Source organism: Trichoderma aggressivum (assembly GCF_033847375.1).
Source record: "Trichoderma aggressivum f. europaeum strain CBS 100526 chromosome Unknown scaffold_005, whole genome shotgun sequence".
Classification (NCBI taxonomy): domain Eukaryota; kingdom Fungi; phylum Ascomycota; class Sordariomycetes; order Hypocreales; family Hypocreaceae; genus Trichoderma; species Trichoderma aggressivum.
The window spans coordinates 446210-466718 of NW_026946371.1; the positions used below are offsets into that span (position 1 = coordinate 446210).

At 52.7% G+C, this 20509-nt stretch overlaps 9 protein-coding genes across 9 annotated transcripts; 4 read left to right on the forward strand and 5 right to left on the reverse strand.

Annotated features, from left to right (window-relative positions):
- Positions 1 to 848: 848 nt before the first annotated feature.
- Positions 849 to 2845, forward strand: Triagg1_2042 (uncharacterized protein; the record flags this gene model as incomplete). Its single annotated transcript, XM_062896180.1, has 3 exons — positions 849 to 1039; positions 1113 to 2757; positions 2819 to 2845. The coding sequence occupies 3 exons, from the start codon at positions 849 to 851 to the stop codon at positions 2843 to 2845; spliced, it is 1863 nt and encodes a 620-aa protein (XP_062758898.1).
- Positions 2846 to 3648: 803 nt separating this feature from the next.
- Positions 3649 to 5832, reverse strand: Triagg1_2043 (uncharacterized protein; the record flags this gene model as incomplete). The annotated part of the gene is made up of 2 exons (XM_062896181.1): positions 3649 to 5508; positions 5575 to 5832. 2 exons carry the CDS (start codon positions 5830 to 5832, stop codon positions 3649 to 3651), a joined length of 2118 nt encoding a protein of 705 aa, XP_062758899.1.
- A 1696-nt stretch (positions 5833 to 7528) lies between these two features.
- Positions 7529 to 7969, reverse strand: Triagg1_2044 (uncharacterized protein; the record flags this gene model as incomplete). The annotated part of the gene is made up of 1 exon (XM_062896182.1): positions 7529 to 7969. One exon carries the CDS (start codon positions 7967 to 7969, stop codon positions 7529 to 7531), a length of 441 nt encoding a protein of 146 aa, XP_062758900.1.
- An 856-nt stretch (positions 7970 to 8825) lies between these two features.
- Triagg1_2045 (uncharacterized protein) lies at positions 8826 to 9347 on the forward strand (the record flags this gene model as incomplete). The annotated part of the gene is made up of 1 exon (XM_062896183.1): positions 8826 to 9347. One exon carries the CDS (start codon positions 8826 to 8828, stop codon positions 9345 to 9347), a length of 522 nt encoding a protein of 173 aa, XP_062758901.1.
- A 330-nt stretch (positions 9348 to 9677) lies between these two features.
- Triagg1_2046 (uncharacterized protein) lies at positions 9678 to 11479 on the reverse strand (the record flags this gene model as incomplete). The annotated part of the gene is made up of 3 exons (XM_062896184.1): positions 9678 to 9827; positions 9887 to 10870; positions 10946 to 11479. 3 exons carry the CDS (start codon positions 11477 to 11479, stop codon positions 9678 to 9680), a joined length of 1668 nt encoding a protein of 555 aa, XP_062758902.1.
- A 792-nt stretch (positions 11480 to 12271) lies between these two features.
- Positions 12272 to 15036, reverse strand: Triagg1_2047 (uncharacterized protein; the record flags this gene model as incomplete). The annotated part of the gene is made up of 4 exons (XM_062896185.1): positions 12272 to 13394; positions 13482 to 14260; positions 14323 to 14505; positions 14887 to 15036. The coding sequence occupies 4 exons, from the start codon at positions 15034 to 15036 to the stop codon at positions 12272 to 12274; spliced, it is 2235 nt and encodes a 744-aa protein (XP_062758903.1).
- Positions 15037 to 15718: 682 nt separating this feature from the next.
- On the forward strand, positions 15719 to 16471 carry Triagg1_2048 (uncharacterized protein; the record flags this gene model as incomplete). The annotated part of the gene is made up of 1 exon (XM_062896186.1): positions 15719 to 16471. The coding sequence occupies one exon, from the start codon at positions 15719 to 15721 to the stop codon at positions 16469 to 16471; it is 753 nt and encodes a 250-aa protein (XP_062758904.1).
- A 203-nt stretch (positions 16472 to 16674) lies between these two features.
- Positions 16675 to 17339, reverse strand: Triagg1_2049 (uncharacterized protein; the record flags this gene model as incomplete). The annotated part of the gene is made up of 4 exons (XM_062896187.1): positions 16675 to 16771; positions 16820 to 16874; positions 16932 to 17031; positions 17094 to 17339. The coding sequence occupies 4 exons, from the start codon at positions 17337 to 17339 to the stop codon at positions 16675 to 16677; spliced, it is 498 nt and encodes a 165-aa protein (XP_062758905.1).
- Positions 17340 to 18742: 1403 nt separating this feature from the next.
- Positions 18743 to 20370, forward strand: Triagg1_2050 (uncharacterized protein; the record flags this gene model as incomplete). Its single annotated transcript, XM_062896189.1, has 4 exons — positions 18743 to 18886; positions 18954 to 19031; positions 19102 to 19947; positions 20002 to 20370. The coding sequence occupies 4 exons, from the start codon at positions 18743 to 18745 to the stop codon at positions 20368 to 20370; spliced, it is 1437 nt and encodes a 478-aa protein (XP_062758906.1).
- Positions 20371 to 20509: the final 139 nt, after the last annotated feature.

The following is a 20509-nucleotide window of genomic DNA, read 5'->3' on the forward strand; positions in this document are numbered from 1 at the left end:
GTGTGTTGATGTAAGTATGTATGTACTGGGTTTAATTGTGTAATGTTGGTTGGTTGATTGTATTGTTTTGTATTTGATGGTGTTTGATGGTGGTTGAATAGGTGAGAAGCCACTGTGTTCTAGTGGCCGTTGGATGCGAGAACAATTCACGCGACATTGATTGATCCATGCTTATTTCCATGACAGCTCCAACCTTGTTGGACATGAACCAATGCAGTGCAAATGCAGCCTCTTTATGTTCCTCTCCAAAAAAGCAAAAGCAACTCCGTTTCGTCGGCGTCAGAAAGTGGGGCCCAGTGACGTACTGTGACGGTACCTCGTTTCTTTTTGCCTCTTTGTCCTGCTTCTTGGCTCTCAAGAGTTTCCGGTTCTATTTATGCTTCATCTAATTTCTCATCGTCCAACAAGCAAGCAATCACCGCATCGTATAGTTTAGCGAGCTCTGCAGTGTCCGGTCGCGCATCTCTCTTTTGCCTGCTTGTTCTATTATTACTACTGGATTTCTTATTTCATTATCACTGCGCTGAAACGAACCCCCCCGGTCCGCATTGATGCAAGCGATATAATCTCCAGCCCGGCAAGCTGGTTTACGACCTCCTATATCTGATTCAACCTGCGACTCTTGCATACCCACCAGCTTTTCGGTGCTGCCGCGCCTCCTGAAGGGTCTGCGAATTGCGAACAAAAACAAGGAAATAATAATACGAGTCTATTTCTTCCTTCTTTCACTGCCTCCATCTTTGCATCTGCGTCTACCAGACGAAAACCCTCTTTGTCGACAAACGAGCGACTACGTTACATAGCAGAAACCGCCGGATGAGGACATCACAGCCCTTGCCTGGCGCGTCATGACATCAATAGACGTCCTGGCCAATGGCCACAGCCACTTTGACAGCTACGCCGACAACGTGCTGCGGGCGAGAATCCACAAGCCGCTGCATGCCCAAGTGTCGCGCGCATCTTCGACGGACGGCGACAATCATCATCTGTTGGGGCTGCCCGCGGGCGACAATGGCGGCGCGGGCAGCGCCACGACGAGGTGAGTCTTCTGACGATGCTCTCCTCTCCTCTTGCTAAAGAATACGCTGACTGACGCCAATCGAACAAATCAGTGGCCGCTCAACCCCCGTCTCAGACAACGCTCCCCCTTCGACCAAATCCCTCTCCTCCGCGCGCAAGCTCGTCCGCGCCGAGCAGCGCCGCCGCATCTTCCCAACCATCGAGTTCGCCTCGCGCGTCTCCCACTTCGACCCCTCCAGCGACTACCGCGACTTCCACGGCTTCTTCAACCTCTTCTGGATCGGCCTGGCCATCATGGGCATCACCACCATGCTGCGCAACTGGAAGGACACGGGATACCCGCTGCGCGTCCAGATCTGGGGCCTCTTCGCCGACAGGCTGTGGCACCTGGCCATTGCCGACTTCCTCATGGTCGCCACCACCGCCGTCAGCCTGCCGCTGCACCGCTGGGCGCGCCGGAACCCCGTGGGAGGCGTCTGGGGCTGGAGCAGGGGAGGCATGGCGATCCAGAGCATCTACCAGGTCGTGTGGCTGGCGTTTTGGGTCGTTGTGCCGTTCTGGCTGGACTGGGCGTGGACCGCGCAGGTCTGCCTCCTGCTGCACACCATGGTGCTGCTCATGAAGATGCACTCGTACGCCTTTTACAACGGCCACCTGTCGGAGACGGAGAAGCGGCTGCGCAGCCTGGACGAGCCAAATCCCTCGAGGGCAGACCGCAGGCCGGCCTACCTCTACCCCAGCGCCGACCACCGCAAGGGCAGCGTGTCCGGAATCCCCATGCCTCGCCCCGCCGGGGAGGACAAGGACGCCTCCAAGCCCAAGAAGAAGCAGCATCACCGCCAGCAGGAGAGCCTCGACAAGGGCGTCGACGGCACCAACGGCCACGCCGCTGCCGCTGCCGCTGCCGAAACCGAAACAGAGCCCGAGCCCGAGCCCACCAGCGCCGACGAAATCGACACCCTGCGTGAAGACCTCGCCCGCGAGCTTACCAGCCCCATGGGCAACGTCACGTACCCGCGCAACCTCACCTGGCCCAACTACCTCGACTACCTCTGCTGCCCGACGCTGTGCTACGAGATTGAGTACCCGCGCACCCCGGCCGTCAACTGGACCGCCCTCGTCTCCAAGATCGTCGCCACCTTTGGCTGCATCTTCCTCCTCACCGTCATCTCCGAGGAGTACATCTTCCCCGTCCTCGTCGACGCCTCCCGCCGCCTCGAGCTCGTCGCCTCCGCCCACCTCCTTGACCCGTCTTCCTCCGCGGCCCTCGAGTCGGGCCTCATCCTCGCCGAGACAATCTCCTGGCTGCTCTTCCCCTTCATGCTCACCTTCCTGCTCGTCTTCCTCGTCATCTTCGAGTACGTCCTCGGCGCCTTTGCCGAAATCACTCGCTTCGCCGACCGCCACTTTTACGCCGACTGGTGGAACTCGACCGACTGGATGGAGTTTTCGCGCGAGTGGAACGTCCCCGTCTACTCCTTCTTGCGCCGCCACGTCTACAGCGCCTCGCGCCCGCACACCGGCAAGGCGTTTGCCACCTTCATCACCTTCCTCATCTCCGCCGTCGGCCACGAGATTGTCATGGCGTGCATCACCAAGAAGATTCGCGGCTACGGCTTCGTCTGCCAGATGCTGCAGCTGCCTATTGTCATGCTGCAGCGGACGCGCTGGGTCAGGGGCCGCAAGACGCTCAACAACGTCTGCTTCTGGTGCTCCATGATCCTAGGTCTCAGCCTGGTAAGGTCACCCTTCTATAACAACCATACATCAAGAAGAAACTAACAAACAATCATGATAGATCTGCGCACTCTACGTCCTCCTCTAAACAACCCAACCCACCTACTCACTCAAACTCAAACAACAACATTCATTAGCATGTCCTTTTCATCCCTTTTTTTTTGCAGCAGTTACATACTAGGCATTACCGTACATTAACTTCCAGACTGGTTCTGTATCTTTTTTTCCTTTTTTTCCTTTTTTCCTTTGTGTCCATAAACAGGAGTGGTTCGATTCTTCTTCTTCTTCTGTATTTTTCCTTTGTTCCATTGCGTGTTTGGATATAAATGTGTCATTGGCGGTTTCGTTACTCTTACAGGCGTAAATACATACATCTCACGATGTTTTTGCTGATACTACTATACCTTTGGTACGTAGTATAAATATCACAAGCTTCTTGTTTTGCTTCAATTGATCAAGCAGACATCACTCAATCATGGACAAACTTCTTCGCGTCGTAGCTGCACTGATAGACCAAGCTGTGCAGTACAGAGTACCGAATCACTGTAAAGACATTTGCGTCATCTGTCACTGGGGGGCAAGTTGCATTCATCACTGTGCCACCACGTCACGTTACATCATGAAAACCAAGTCTTGTCCATTCCATTTATTCATTTCTCATAGACTGGGCTATATTACACCCTCCCTCGCCTCTCTTGGAGGGGATATCAAGGGCACTATGGGGTAAAGGCGTCGTGTCCGTTAAACCTGGGACTACCTCAACTAGTAAACAAAGCATAAAAAGAAAATCCACGTCCAGACCATGTTGCTCTAAAACCGTTCAACTCCATCGTGTAAAATCAAACTTTTTGTCCGTTTATCCCGATTCTTGGTGCACACAAAAGAGGCCGCTTAGTCAACCTCCTCCATGGCGCTGTCGCCGGTCTCGACGGCAGGGGTGTCGGCGGGAGCGGCAGCGCCCTCGACGGGGGCCGAGTCGTCCTCCTCAATGTTGAGGCCGAGCTGGACGAGCTTGTGGATGCGCTCGGCGAAGCCAGCGGGCTCGTCAATGGTGAAGCCGGAGACGAGCAGCGACGTCTCGAACAGCAGCTGGACAATGGACTTGACGGTGCGGTCGTTCTCGCCGTCAGCCTCGACCTTCTTCTTGAGCTCCTGGATGATGGGAGACTTGGGAGAGATCTCAAACGTCTTCTTGGAGGACATGTAGCTGCTCATGGAGGTGTCACGGAGAGCCTGGGCCTTCATGATACGCTCCATGTTGGCGGACCAACCAAACTGGCCGGTACGGATGGCGCAGGGGGAGAGGCCAAGCTTGTCGCTAACGACAACCTTCTCGACCTTGTCGCCAAGGACGGTCTTAAGAGCCTTGGCAAGTGTCTCGTACTCCTTCTCCTCAGCCTCGCGGGCAGCCTTCTCCTCGTCGGTCTCCTCGAGCTCAAAGTCCTTGGTGATGTCGACCAGCTTCTTGTCCTCGAACTCCTTGAGCTGGGTCATGGCGTACTCGTCAATGGGGTCGACGAGGAAGAGGACCTCGAAGCCCTTGGCCTTGAGAGCGTCAAGGAAGGGAGACTTCTGGACGGCCTTGAGGGACTCGCCAGTGATGTAGTAGATGTTCTTCTGGTGCTCAGGCATGCGGGTGACGTAGTCGGTCAGGGAGGTCAGCTCATCACCAGACTTGGTGGAGTTGAAGCGGAGGAGCTTGGCGAGGATGCCACGGTTCTGGGAGTCCTCGTGGATACCAAGCTTGAGGTTCTTGGAGAAGGCGCTGTAGAACTTGTCAAACTGCTCCTTGTCCTCGGCAATCTCCTGGAAGAGCTCCAGAGACTTCTTGACAATGTTCTTCTTGATGACTTTCATGATCTTGTTCTGCTGGAGAGTCTCACGAGACAGGTTGAGAGGGAGATCCTCAGAGTCGACAACACCCTTGACGAAGCTGAGCCACTCGGGGATGAGGTCGGTAGCGTCGTCGGTGATGAAGACGCGGCGGACGTACAGCTTGATGTTGTTCTTGGTCTTCTTGGTCTCGAACAGGTCAAAGGGAGCGCGCTTGGGAACGAAGAGGATGGCGCGGAACTCGAGCTGACCCTCAACGGAGAAGTGCTTGACACCGAGGTGGTCCTCCCAGTCGTTGGAGAGGGACTTGTAGAAGGAAGCATACTCCTCCTGGGTGATGTCCTGGGGGTTGCGAGTCCAGATGGGCTTCTGCTTGTTGAGCTCCTCCTCCTCAATGGTGGTCTCCTTGATCTTCTTGGTCTTGGGCTTCTTCTCCTTCTCCTCCTCCTCGTCGTCAATCTCCTCGACCTTGGGCTTCTTGTCGTCACCCTCCTCTGTGACGGTCTCCTCGGTAGCATCCTCATCAGGGACCTCCTTCTCGGTCTCCTTCTGGACGTGGAGGTAGATGGGGTAGCTGATGAACTCGGAGTGCTTCTTGATGACCTCCTTGATGCGGCTCTCGTTCAGGTAGTCAGCCTGCTCGTCCTTGAGGTGGAGGACGATGGCAGTACCACGACCGAGCTGCTCGCCCTCGGTGTCGGCGGTGATGTTGAAGGTACCACCGGCGCTGGACTCCCAGATGTACTGCTCGTCATCGTTGTGCTTGGAGACGACGCTGACGCGGTCGGCAACGAGGTAGGCAGAGTAGAAACCAACACCGAACTGGCCAATCATGGACACGTCGGCACCGGCGGTCAGGGCCTCCATGAACTGCTTGGTTCCGGAGCGGGCAATGGTACCCAGGTTGTTGACAAGGTCCTGCAGATTTCGTGTTAGCATCAGGTTGTCGAGTAAAACAGGGTCATGGAATGGTAATCAACTTACAGCCTTGGTCATACCAATACCGGTATCACGGATGGTAAGGGTCTTGGCCTCCTTGTTGGGGATGATGTCAATGCGCAGGTCCTTGCCAGAGTCGAGCTGGCTGGGGTCGGACAGCGCCTTGTAGCGGATCTTGTCCAAGGCATCGGAGGCGTTGGAGACAAGTTCTCGCAGGAAGATTTCCTTGTTGGAGTAGACGGTGTTGATGATGAGGGAGAGAAGCTGAGAGATCTCAGCCTGGAACTCGAAAGTCTCAGCCATGGTGAAGGGTATCAACGGAAAATGTGTGTGAGTCTGGATTGGAAGAAGAAGAGTTAGCTGACTGAATCGAGGAGTTGTTGGGATTGCAGCTGGGGAAGAAGTAGGCGGGGAGGGGGGAGTTGAGGAGGCAACACCAAAATTCAGATGGAAAGAAAATCACCAGCGCTCGAAATAGGTTCCAATCGGATTCTGCGCAATGCAAAGCTTGAAGAAGAGAAAAAGGCTTCGAAATGGCAGAGACTCGATCAAACCCAAGACAAGGCTGAAATTCCTCCCAAGCAAAATGGCGGGGTGATAAAAAAAAGCACAGCGGCTAGAAGGGGAAAGTGGGATGATAAGATTGTGCTGCTGGGCGATCGTCCAACTCACCTGTGGAAAAGAAAAAAGAGAGGCTCCAATGAGAACAAGCGCAACGTTGTTTGTATCTCGAGCACGGGGGTATTTGATGAAGAAAGAAGAAGAATGAAGAATGCGAATGAGGAAGAAGGGAAAAAAGAGAGGAGATGGAAGGAAGGGAAGAGGAGGAAAGAGGCGTCTAAAAAGGCTGGCGAGCTGCGATGGCCGTGGGCGAGAGATTCCATGGGATTCTATGGTCGGAGCGTGGCTGTGATTGGCTAGGGGGGGTCAGCGCTGGAGCCTTCTAGCAGAAAAAATCCACCTTCGCCGTGCTTCTGCCTGTGTCTCTGTTTCTCAGGCTCTCTCAGGCGGCACAAGGCAGCCGCCAGCCCGCTTTTGGGCGCTGTTTTAGTGAGGGGAGAGGCGAGACGGATTTGGGGCTTGTTGCTCCACTGACCATCTTTGTCCAGGTTCTTTGGGCTTCTGTCTGTCTGATGGAGTTGCTGATGCTGTTGCCTTTGGAGTAGCAACCACGCAGCTCCATGTTCTTTCAATAATAACCAACTCTGAGAAATTCTATACAATGAATTCTTTTATTTCTTCTTCTTCTTCTTCTTTCTTCTTTCATGCATAACAGCTTCACCACCAACAACAACAACAACCCCTTGTCATTCATTCATTGTCTTGCCCCCTCCTCCCCTTGTCCTCCCCCCAATCTTCCTACTACCACCTACTACTACTATCTAGAAACTTCCACCTTGTCTCGTTTCCCCTTTGCCTCCTTGAAAACGAGGCCGACGATGAGGGGAAACCAAAATGCAGCGCCCCGTTTCGGCTTCCGATGGCCACTGGGCACTGCTGCAGCAGCCATCGACAGGGGCCCTTTCACCACTCCGTAGTCTCTTAACACTATTGGTACCTATCGATGGAATCTTATCGCCCGCTAAACATCCCACCTTTTGCGGAGCCGGTCGAAGGCAACAGAAGACAGCTGAAAGGCATCGACTATTCCATTCCTTTGTCTGCCTTGACAACCAGCAACTCAACACAACAATCAATATGTGACCGTTTGTATTTCCATATCAAATCCAATTATCTCATCAAAGAAATCCGCTGAGCGCCCGTCTGCCTCGTCTAGCACCAAGGCAGCTGTAACCCCCGCTTGTGCCGTCCCGAACCCCCCCCTTGCATGCCATCTAACCAACCCCCTTGTGAAACTCTATAGCTACCATGTAAGCTTCATACATCCGACGCCGTGCATCCGCCTCCTCACATATACTCGTACACAATACACAATCCATCCATCTGTTTCTATAACATTCCCCTCACATGCTTTCCGAGTCCATGAAACCCATCACCCCTAATCCTGCGATATCACACTCCCAATCTGGCGATACTTTCGATCCGCGTACGACAGCCCAAACTTGTTCGCGCAGCTGCCAGGTAGCATCTCCACCACTTCTCCCACAACAATGACATGATCCCGGACTTTTAACAGACCCCTCGTGGGTTCGTCGGGCAGCAGTCTACATCTCAGAGCATACATGATTCCCTCGCCTCTCAGCAGAGGTGCTCCATCCGTCTTGCTCGTATCGTATTCCAACCCGTCAAACACATCGTCCGTGTTGCCCCTCGTAAACCTGTCTGCTACTTGCACGCCTAATTCGTCCCCTGACATGATGTGTATGTTGAAATGGCGGCTCTCTATTATGGCGTCGAGGGTTCGGCTCGGAGTGGCAATGTTGAACGATATCAATGGTGTGGGCGAGAGAGTGAGTGATGTAAATGATGACATGGTCATTGCTCTTGGAGTTTGTCCATGTGTTGAGGTGCAGACGACGACGGAGTGTGGGAGTAATCGCATAATGGATCGTATCTGCTCAGAGAGGGCGGCTGGAGATGTCGGATCAGCCGTCGGCGGTATGGGAAACGAAGTATGCCACGAACTGGGTGTATGGCTCGATTGACTAGACGGAGTCGATTGTTGCGGCTTTTCAGCTATTGCTTACTTCATTGTCAGCAAAGAGTCAACCCAAAACAGTATCCAGGGATCCTCACATGTTGCATCCCGAGAAGCTATGCTGGAGCTCGCAGCTGCTCGAGACGATCGCACACCAGTCGCATTCTCCCCAAGAGTCAGCGCATGGCCCACAACATCATGAACGCCTCTCATCAGCCGCAACGCCCAAAACCCTCTCCGTTGCACCATCACCGTCCGCGCATCTCCCAACCACCCAGCCGTGACCCGACTTGCGCCACAGCATGCAAGCCGCGACAGCTGTCGCACCGCCGTGACAGGCCTCATCGAATCATGCGGCCTTGATTCTTCGAATCTCCTGAATTAGACCTATAAAGAGAAAAAGGATAACCCAATTGCAAAGAAGGAATCGTAATAATAAAAGACAGCAGCCAAAGAGTTGGCAGAGCTTCTTGCTGGAGGGCTTCGGCACAAGATTCAATTCCCTTATCGATAAGCCAATCCACTCCCGCTGTGCCGCCACTTTACGGAACAACACCAAACCAGCGGGCCGGAAATTTTGCGACAACCTCCAAAGCCTCTCACCAAAACATAACACCAAGCATATTCCGCCTCTAATCCTCCTCAATTGAACCCTCCCCTCAATCTATTCAATCTCTCAACAAACAAATATCCCAAAATGGGGAAGCTCCCCGTCCCCTCAACGCTCCTCTCATCCTCCCCCCTCCGCCCATCAACCACATCCTCCCTCCCCTTCCACAGCCTCTCCACGCAAACCCGAAACGCGACATTCATCCCCCGCCCCAGAAGGCCATACACATTCACCCAGCTCATCCAGCTCTCCGACGGATCGACCTACACCGCGCGCACCACCTCCCCGCTGCCGTTGTACCGCGCCCAAAAGGACACCCGCAACACGCTTCTGTGGCAGCCCAGCGAGAAGAGCTTGCGCAACGTCGAGTTGGACGAGGCTGGTAAACTGGCTGCTTTCAGAGAACGGTTCGGAAGAGGCTATGATGCTACGGCTCAGGCTGTAGAGGGCGCTGAGGAGGGTGAAAAGGCCGCTGAGGAGGTCGTTGCTAAGCCTGTCGAGGAGGATACCGGTCTGAACTTTGAGGATTTGCTGGCGGAGTATACGCCGCAGGATACGAGCGCGATGAAGGATTCGGGTCCCAAGAGGTCTCCTACACGAAGAAAATAATGAGATGGGTTTATATGATGTGTACATTACCTGTCCGCGTGGGCAGATTGGGTGAATAACAAAAAAAAAAGGGAAGGGAGATGGACAAGGAGAATAGACAGCGGAGGAAAACACATCGATTAGAGGGGTGGATTCTGTTCAAATATGTACAGCACTTTGAGCCTAGCGGCCTGTATGATATAACAAAAGGGATGCATCTCCGAAGTTTTGAAACGAATACGAATAGTAGTAGCACACTGCAGCCCCCCCTTCGCTCTCATTCACTTGCCTCTTTGCCTAACCGTAAAACTCCACCGTGCAATGAAAGGGTTACAGCTTCAAAGCATTCCATTAGTCTGAATCCTCATCTATAGTTGCCCTAGCGCGATCAACGACGGTGTTGCCTGGAGGCTTTGGCTGGTAAACGGGTGGCCTGTAGAAAGCCGACTCGTCGTCCTGGGCATCCAGCTGCATCAGGAACGTCTCCCACTTCTCAATCAACTATTTGCATGTTAGTCAGACTGATGGTATCATTATAATCGAGAGAGAGCAACGCTTACCTCCTTCTGAGCCTCGACAGCACCTTCGAGGAACGTCTCAACACCGCTCTTGAAGTCCTCCACCTTTTCCTTTTCGAATCGATCCAACTCAGCCCTCATTGAGCGGCCCATGTCTTCAAACAGGAGCCGGGCTTGGTGGACTTTTCTCTCTGCCTCCTGAACCTCGGCGTTCATCTGGTTCAGTCGGTCTTGCTGGCTCTTGCCCTGTCGCAGCAACTTGTCTTGCGTCGTCTTCTTCTTCTGGAGCTCAGACTCGGCTGAGTGCCAGGCATAAAAGCCCTTTTGGCGCTGGCTGAATGCCTGCTTAATCGATCCAATGAGGCGGATGTACTCGTCAATGATGATGCCAAAGGTGAGGACGTCCTGTTGAGCTTGGCGCTCATACACATCTCGAATAGTAAGTTGAAGGTCGGAGAGAGCGTCGAGGGGACCGGATAGTGAGGGCGAGAGCTCAACAGTGGAGAGTGCGTGGAGAGAGGCAGAAAAGTCGGCCGCAGCCTCTGCCATCATCTTTCTCTGGCTGACCATGGCCTCCATTGCCTTGAGAAGCCCCTTGAGTTGGTTCTCCAAGGCATCGAGGTACACCTTGCGATCGTGGAACCAATCGTCTTGCTCGACAAATTTGCTTCCTCCTCCGACATTGATTCCCAGAGACCCCAAAACTCCCTTGCTCTCACTGGGCAATGGCTCCCGCCTCTCCTTGTGCTTGATGTCAACATTAAACGCCTCGCTCTCAAGGAACAGTTTTAGGTCAGCGTCATGCTGAAGAACGGGGTGCGCGGCAGTCTTGTTGAGCATCTTTTCCAGCGCTGCTCTTCTGCTCTCCACAAAGTTGCTGTCGAAGCGGCCAACAGCCTGCTTCTCAGGCGGCGGAGGCACCACGTATCCGGGGTTGTTGCCATGCAGGGTGTTGTAAAGCCAGAGGAAGTCTCGGTATCGACGCTTGACTTCGAATTCGGGCTGCTTGTAGGCTCTGGATGAGGTCTGGCAAGGGGGGGTTTGCTTTAGCTAGGGAATCTTGATATACGAGAGAAGCCATCAAAGCTGATCAAGACTAACCTTGGTCCGCACCGAGTACACAATGTGCGAACTTGTTAGGTCTCCAATCTTGACCGGGTCTCCAACAGTGATGTAAAATGTAGGCTTGGATGCCTCCTCGACGCTGACGCTTGGATGCGTGCTGCTCCTCACACTGCTAGGCCTCGCAGCATCAACGGGCGGCGGCATTCTCGGACCTCTCGGACTGTCCAAGTCGTCGTCATCCTCGACAAGCTGCGGATCGGCAGACCGTCTCTGCTGCTGGAGCGGCGCCATGGTCGTGCGGATAACCATCTGCTCCTTCTGGGGCGGCACGGGCGGGGCATCCAGCGCGGCATTCTGGGTCGGTCCGGCGCTCAGAGGCCCGAGAGGATCATCGACGGCTTCCAGCTTCGTAGGTTGAGCAACGATGCGACGGGGCGTGCGCGAAGGTCGGGGCGCCGACGAGGTTGAGGCCTGTGATGTCGCTGGCGGGGAAGCAACGGGCTCGCTCTCGGCGACAGGCTCAGGGGGGGTCTGGCTGGAATCAGCCCATGGCGACTCTTCGACGTCCATTGCGAATGCGGTAAATCCGAGGCTGTGAGCGGGATGTTGGAGGAGCTGGAGGAATTGGACTGGCCTGGAGGCGGAGCTGCGAAGTCAAGGCAAGGCAAGGCAAAGGCAGCTTGTCCGGTTGAGGTGGCATACGTACCGGGTTGGCTGGAGACAAGACACCGGTACCCGCTAGCGCCTGCTCAACGTCAGCGGTTGCGTAGGTACCTGTACCTGGGCGCGAGGCTGCACCCCCACCTGATCGTCAGCCTTCCATGGGTAGGTGATGAGAAGGGGAATGAATACTATAACAGAAAAGACGAGCTCAGTGATGTATCATCCTCAATTGGATGAAATAACAGAAGAAGAAGTAATGGACGAGATTATCTGATCAACAGCGCGGGTATAAACACAGCCTTTATTCGCTACCTAACCATAAGTTGACTGACTGAATGCTTCTCCAGCTTCAGCTTCAGCTTTCTATTATTATTTAGGCAGATTCGTGCCTCATTCGATGCTCTGGCGGTGTTAAGCTGCCATCATGATGCATCCAGTTTTGTTCTAACTGATTATCCCCGTGACCAAGCGATGCCTATAGCTGTATTACACCCATTCCCAGTCCGTCATTATCCTGCTGCCTTCTGTCAGGCTCTTTGCGGCACTTGTACCTCGTGCGATTTACTCGCCAATGCAGCCATCTAGACCCCCGCAAGGTGTCTTGGATGCGCAATTCGCGTTCGGTTGCAATAACATCCCCATAATTGCGGCATGGTTTCATATCCCATCTACCTGTTTCAGCCATGCCCTGCTTCCGCTCTACCGGTCAGGATCGTAGCATCCGCCTGCTATAACGAGATTCATTCGAGTAAACTTGACATTAATCACAGGCGTCTTCTTTGTGGGAAAGGCAGAGATTTGATCGGGAGTAATCATCACCTCCTTGCTCTTCTTCTTGGTGCTCGTGGTGGCTCCAGTGTTGGCTGGTTGGCCCGAAGGTCCAGCGTTGATTCTTGACGCTTCTCCGTTGGGACCACCAATCGCCAAATCGGCGACGGCGGCGGCAGCCTCAAGGCCGGCCTGTTGAGCGGCTTTGTGAGGATCTGCTGGTGATTCGACGTCCCACAGCCGAACAGTGCCATCTTGGCCACCAGAGGCAAGTATGTTAGACTCAACGCTAAAGCTCAGTGACCAGACGCCGCCTTTGCCGTGGCCGCGAGACCGCTTTATGCGAGTTCCCTTGACTAGATCCCAGAAGAAAATGTTGCCCGCAACGTCTGCGCTGGCTAGAATCTTGCCATTGGGAGCGCACTCCAGAGAGCTGACGTGCTCGGTGTGCCCAGTAAATACTCTCACGCAGGCACCTGTCACCACAGACCACATGCGGACAGACTTGTCCGTTTCGTCTGACGCCGAAAATACGTACATGCCGTTGGGATGCCATGCAATAGCGGAGATGGCGGTGTCGTGCCCAACGAGGAGACGCTGAGGTGATGCGTGATCCTGCATCCACACTCGAACGACCTTGTCGTAGCCACCAGTTAAAAAGTAATGTCCGTGTGGGCCCCATTGCGCTCTGTAGACAGGTCCGTCGTGTGACTTGTAAACGCATAGGCAGGTCCAAGATTCTAGAGACCACAGCCGGATTTGTCCGTCCCCTGAACATGAGAGTAACAACTTCGGCCGCCCGTCCATTGCCGCGTTCTGGCGTCCTTCATCACCAAACAGCTTTTGGGGAGGCCCCGAAGCAGAGTCGGAGAACGAAATGTCGAATACGGGGCCAAAGTGTCCAATCAGCTTCCGGCTGTTGAACTTGGCACCCTTCTCATGAGCATTTGAGCTGGGGAGAGCTTTGCCATCTAGAGACCAGACGCGGATATAGGATTCGCTGGTACCCACAGCCGCAAGCTGCCCATCGTCGGAGAACTCCATGCATGATACGCTGTCTTAAAGGTCAGTCTCTTTTGCTCTTATTTGTCAGTTCAAGTGTAACACTACTTGCCTTCCAAATGTGTTGTGGAAGGTAAACATGCAGGCGCTGACGGGGACGCCCACACCACCTGTTCGACCCTCGATTTTGAATCGGTCTCTGTTTTCTCGCAGCTTTTGCATTTCAAGCATAATGTCTCGCGGGCGAGATGGGGGTAGAGGTAGATCGGCTCGGCTTGGGGCATCTGCACTCTCTTCTCGTTTAATCTTTTGGTCGAGCTCTTCGATCAGGCTGGGTGCACCTGGGGCCGGGGGATTCCGCCGTTCGTCGTCTTCGATTTCCGCTCGGATATCGTCGCGAAGATCAGTATCCATCGGTAGAGGTCCAAGGCTCAGAGGGGCGGCCGGGTCCAAGATATCTTTGTTGGACAGCCCGATGTTGACACCTGGAATACCTTCCTTGGTATCCACCTCCTCAACTTCTAGATTCTTGGTCTTCCTGAACACTGCTTCAAAGCTAAATGGAGTGATGGGCCCTCGAGCCGTTGAATCAATCTGGCAATATGAGACGAGTAGTTGTCGGATCACGGATCCACCTTGATCAGACTCGCGCTCGAGGAAGTTGAAAAGATCGCCGGTCGCGTGTTGGTTCAAGGGGATACGATATTTGTTCTCCTTGTATAATTTGGTGATGGGGTTCTCGTTTGTATGTTGTGGAAGCGTGATGGTTGAAAACGTCTTTAAGTCATCTGCATGTGACGCCTGGAAATGCTGTCCAATTTCCTTGAGGAACAGCTTGCCCTCTTCTGTGTATCCATTTGCGACCAGCTCGATAAAAGAGTAAACAAACGTCGGCCAGAGAAGCTTTGAGAGCTCAAACTAACGCAAGAGTCTCTTTAGCATGCGGACATGGACAGCAAGCCGTTCAAGGAAGCACCTACCTTGTAGATTTCGAGATTGTTTTCGACCCAGTCCTTCAAGAGGCGAAACGCTCTCGAATACTTCTTTGGACCTAGATTTGCCAGTTGCTGGACTGGTTTTCCATCGTTACCCAGATGCTTTGACTCCTGTCTGAAAACCTCTTCAGTTCGGTTGAAGCCTCGCTTAAGCAAATAATCCGTTACCTAGTGATGTCGTTAGCTGAAGTGATTCTGAGTATTTGATAGGGTTTGATGTGTAGTTGCGATTGGGTACACTATTTTCCATGAGGATAAAGAGAGAGGCATGAAGGAGAAGACAAAGCTCTTGAGCATGGGGTAGTGAGTGAAAATGGGTGGCACATGAGACTTGTTTTAGGATGCTGCTGCTCATCGAATGCTACAGAGTGGTTGAGGCAATGTAGCACAAGAAGGACATCAGTATACCTTAGCAAGTGCACGCTCATCAAATTCCTGTGGAGGACAAAAACTTTTCCATCCGACATGAAAGCGGCCCCCGGAAAAGGGACCACGGTGGGGAGAAGGACCACGGTTGGAACAGGCATGATTCCAAATGCTACCACGTACTATCTGGTTCAGATTCTGGTTTGACATGGCACCTCCAGTGGTGCCAGCTGCAGCCGTAGTCGCGGCGGGAGGGCCAGCCGGTGATGTTGCTGGTTGCCCTGCATATGAGTTGGCCGTGCCAGCGCCTTGGGTTGGCGCCTGAGAAGCCATGGCGGAGGGAGAGTGAAGACCGTCTTTGAAGAGAGATGGTTTCGAAGATCGGTACTGCTGGGGAGATGTGCTTCCAAGATGCTTAAACTTGGGAGCTATGTCATAGTAGATCCTTGTCCCGCACGGCGTGAGGCGCAACGCAGTTCGTGCCAACGTCGTTCAGCGAGGTCAAGTTGCGCCTGGATCTCACGCCCTGGTCGTTTGGCGGTATGCGGGAGGCGATCTGTACCAGTCGTGAGCTCCGCAAAGCCCAATAAAGTCCAGTGATTCCAACTGGGATGCCTGTGTGCGATAATCGGAGGAAAAGAGGGCGTTGCAGAGGATAGAAAGCGACTGTGATTTGATGGCCAAGGCACCAGGTTGTTGTTGAGAAAGGTAAACTTAGAGGACTGAAGACCGCGAGACCAGAAGCACGGTTAGTATAGCCGAAGTTTAAGCAGCGCCTCTCAGCTGCTCGGGCTCGGTACCTGTCAAGCCAAGTGTGCTGTTGTACATCATCATGGTCGCTAGGTCTGGAATATGGTACAATGAATTGATTCTTGAATACTATTTTTGTAAGATGCTTGAATTATAGAAATATTTTAATAGAGAGTCTTCTCTTATAACGCATCAATGCCGTACCGGCGTCTTGGTTAGTATCTTATCAGATTCGCGGCGCGTTACCGGGACCCACAGTTTTCCAATGTTCCTTGGCCATGCTTTAACAGCACAACTTGAACTTAACTCAACTACCTACACATACCTATCCATAACCACACGCTTCACATCCTCCATACCGCCTCAATCACTCAAGTGGCCCTCGGAAACAGATCTGAAATCTCCAAAATATCAGCCAAGGATCACACAATCAGATAGAGCAAGACCACACAAGCTTAGCAATCTCTCGTCCAATCTCACTGCCATGGCTTCACCAGAGGACATTGTCATGGGAGACGGAAGGGAAGACCCCCAACCCCAGGAGCCCTTTGTCCCTTTCACCCTGGAAGAAAATATCGGCCAGCTCAACTCCATCGACCGGTCCATTGTCCAGCTGATGAACCACACTGCCACTGCGCTTGGCGCCCTCACCACGCCAGCGTCATCCGACGACAGCAATCCTTCAGCATCAGTAGAGTCAACAGCGCAAAAGGAGGCATTCAGGGAGGCCACAGGTACTTTTCTTGATACGCTCCATAGTATCGACGTACGAATGAAGCGCCAAATCCTCGCACTAGAAGAAGCGGGCATCGTCAATCTATCCAGCGGACCTCGGCAAGGCCGCAACACTACTGTTAAGCCATCTCTGAAGCCTAATGGCATGGGAGCCATCGGAAATCTGGATGTTGGGTGGCTGAACAGTCGGAGTACCAAAGTTGAACGAGATATGGAGCTGGAGCTGTGGAGAAGGGCGCGGGAGCTCCTTGAAAAGGACGAGGGGAGCGTCAAGAAGGAGTAGATGCATGAGAAGGCTGGCTTCTTGGAAATATTTTACAATGGATTTATTAATCAGGCATGCTTCAAGGTACTCTAATCATTACTTGTTGCTTGACATTACATTACTAACAACATTTTGTTGAAGGCTGGGCCTCCCATGCATGCAATCTGCCACAATCCCATCTACACACACAGGGCGGCTATTGAGACACAGGCACCCTATGCCTAGATCTCGGTATCATTCTCGCAGAGCCTGTCATATGCATGCGTAAGTTTAAAAGGCTCGTCTGGTGCGCGCGGCACAATATTTTCGGGCTGAATGCTAACGGGGCGTCAGCTTGAACGAATACACTTCAGACGGCACACTTACAGGGCGTCAAAGAAATAGCAGGAAAATTCTCCTTCTTTGGGTGTCGAGTGCTTAGCTGGATAGGCGGAGTTAGTTTATATGATGGCGATGGAGGCAAATCAGGACGTATTACTTTGATACCCAACCCAAGAGACGCATTTCTTTCTCGCGTTGCAGGTATACTGGCACCTGTTTTCAGCCCACGGGACCCAATCAGCGCCCAAAGAGAAATGCTGGATTTGTTAGATTGTAGCCTTTGGAGATGGATATGAGCTCAGGTAAAACTAAAACTTACGTCTGCATCTCCGACGGTTTGGTGGCGCGCTACCCATGCTGGATCGAGAACAAACCGCATCGGGAACTGGGATGGCGGCTGCACCTCGTGATAGTGAATGGTCCAGTGGTCATATTTTTTGGGGACTCCGTAAACGCACGCCCTGTGTTGAGTCTCGGTGATGATCTCTTGATTCAGGAGAGGAACTGCCGTGGTCGCAGCGATTATCGAGGCAGCTACTAGAAGCTGAACGAGATGCATGGTCATTTAGCTGTAGTATTGCCTGGGAAGAGGGGCCTTGAAGTTGTAGTAGACGGAGGTAAATGTCTAGATGGTTCAATCTTCATTTGATATGTTTCAATACTGTGAGAGACCCCTCAAGGCAAGGCATTGATTTCATGTCATAGCATCATCATATCGACGTTTTCTCCCGCTTTCCCAAATGCATAGAATAAGGAAGCGGCTAATTGGGCCACTGCCGTTTGATCGCTGCATCGTCTGATTCTAACGAGACGCGCTAATCGCCGAAATTCTAGACTGATGGAATTGTTTAACGGAAGGCGCTGAGTTGTGGCACAAGGCATCATGCATTCCATTTCGTGGAGCGTTCAGGGTACCTACCTTGTAAATTGGGAGGGGGTTTAGTTTGGCGGTACCAATGTCAGAAAACTGCACAGGTTATAGACTCCATACCTCTAACTCGTAGGGTGGTAGGATAACGTATAATATTAGCTGACATGTGATATGCACGCTCTTAATCATATCAATTGCATTTCTTGGCAGATAACACCGGATTGTGGTTCGTGTAAGAGCGAATCTATGGATCAGTACGCAATGAGCAGTCATTGGATGAACAATGGAGATTGGTGATATGTAACACTGGCAATGGATTCAAGTACATTCGTAGGGGCTGGGCTCTCAAAAGACTCCTTTTGTCAACACCGAGATCACCTTCAAAGAAATACTCGAGCTCGTGTTCAATAAGGTGCGACTCTTTCAAGAGCATCGCGCCGCGTTAGCCGCGTGAGATGACATGCAGGAGTGGAGAATCTGGAATCTTGCTTGTACTATATCTCGAATTACAGGTATGGAGTGAGTTTCTCTGCTTGTGGAATAGGTAGTGTTTTCAACCTGATCATGGACCGTTGGATGCGGAATAATTCACTTGTACATCCCTATATATATTTTTCAATGATGAAGCATATATGGACTGTGGAACTTATCAAGAGACCGAATGTCTGCTTTATCTTTGGTCACTACTACTATTTCTCCGTCCGTCTCTTATAATCCTTGATCAAGACAGCGAACTTTGCGGGGGCAAATCCCAGTAATCGGGGCCCCGGTCTTACTCCAATTGTAGCTGGTACTTCATATCTGGCGAGTGTAATCGCCTATTGCAGGTCTCTTGGTTCGCCCGGCAGAACGTCGGTGGCAGGGGCCCTCCCTGCGCGTTTCGATGCAAGTCGTGGCATTTCATCTCCGATCAAGCCGCTCAAAAATGTTTCAATGCCCTTGATAACCACCCGGCCGAGGTTTTTCTGGCGTCCCTTCTCTACGGCTGCAAAGGACCGGAAGCGCGATACGATTCGGCTCTAGGAGGTGAAGAGAAGGGATTCTTTTCTATACCGCTTGATTCTTGATTCTTTTTCTTTATTCACATCGCAATCAAGATGATGCAGCTGTCTCGGCCAGCGGCAGCGGCGCTGCTGCTGCTGTCGATCGCTTCGTTTGGGACGCTTGTCCAGGGCCACGATCACCACGAGGGCGGCGAAAGCCACATCCCCGAGGGCGAAGCGATATCACTCGAACCGGTCGTGAGTCGCCGCTTGGGAATACAATAATAGACAAGAAGAGAAAACAGGCAATTAACTCGAATCACAGGACACGATTCTCTGGATCCACATCCTCATCCAGATGCTCGCATACGGCGTCATCTTCCCCATCGGCATGGTCTTTGGTGTAAGAATCACCGTCTCTACTGCAGATGGTGCTTTGCAGGAGCGCAGCGACTGATTTTATGCATTCACAGATGACCAAGTCTCGATGGCACGTTCCGACGCAAATCCTAGGCTCCATCCTCGCCGTCGTCGGCTTCTTTCTCGGCCATGCGCACAAAGGAAGGGAGTTTGTCAGCCACAATGTGCACTCGGTGTTTGCCAACATCTTGCAGCTCCTGCTTATCGGCCAGGTCGTCTTGGGCCTATACTTGAAGCTTCACTGGGAGAAGGGCGCCCTCGGCATGATTCGCAAGTTTGTCCGACCCTTCCACTCCGTCATTGGCAAAGCGATGCCTCTTCTCGCTTGGGTGCAGATGATCTTTGGAGGTATCACCACCCTTGGTTTCTGCCAAGGCGATCACGTTGGCCAATGCGCAGCCCACTTCATCATGGGAGGCGCATTCATTGCCTACGGTATCCTTTTGACCATTATTCTGCTCGCGGGACAAGTCTGGATTCGCCGTACGGGAAGATCGCAAGAGTTCTACGACAGCGCCGTCATTGCCGCCTGGGGCTGCGTCAACACCTTTACAGAGCACCGCTGGGGTACCGCCTGGGTCAAGAATGATTGGCAGCACACTACAATGGGCGTCATCTGGTGGTGTGCTGGTCTGGCTGGTATTTGGCTGAGCCGAGATCGCGATGGTAACCCGAAGCGCAACTTCATCCCTGGCTTCGTCATCCTCATGACTGGTTGGGGCATGTCTGCGCACCCCCAAGAGCTGATGGTCAGCGCCATGACGCACACCATGTTTGGTTACACTCTGATGGCCGCTGGTCTTACACGTATCATTGAGATTGCCTTTGTTCTCAAGGATGCTCAATCCCTATCCGATGATGGACGCACCTGGAACAGCTTCCAGTACATTCCTGTTTTCGTAAGTTGACACCGCACCCGATGCGCCAAGTTGGATGGTAACTAACGCTCGCAGCTCTTGTACGCCGCCGGCTTCCTCTTCATGGGTGCGACCGAACAGCAGATGTCTCTCATCGACGGCTCCAGCATGGATGTCATCTCTTACATCCTGATCCTCTACTCTCTCGCCTTTTTGGTCTTTTTGTTTGCCAATATGCTCATCCACCTTTATGATCGTCTGTCAAACCCACCTCTGGATACCAAAGGATTCACCAATGGCCACACTCACCTGAACGGACGAGCTGTAGAGGATGGCCAAATCCGAGCGGCGGAGGAATTCGAGCTGGATGGACTGTCGACCGATGACGAGGACGATGAGAGGCAAGGAATGCTGGCAGGTGAGGGATCCAACGTTCCTAAGCGACCTGCTGCAGCTCAATCATGATATGCAAATGGGATATGAAAGTTATGTCAACGGGGCAAACACATGCTTTGGAAGACCTCTACATAAAGTTAAGCGTGTTTGGGAGTTTTGTTTTCGAATAATGTCTGTATACGATATGGGGAAGTCAGACGATGGGTAA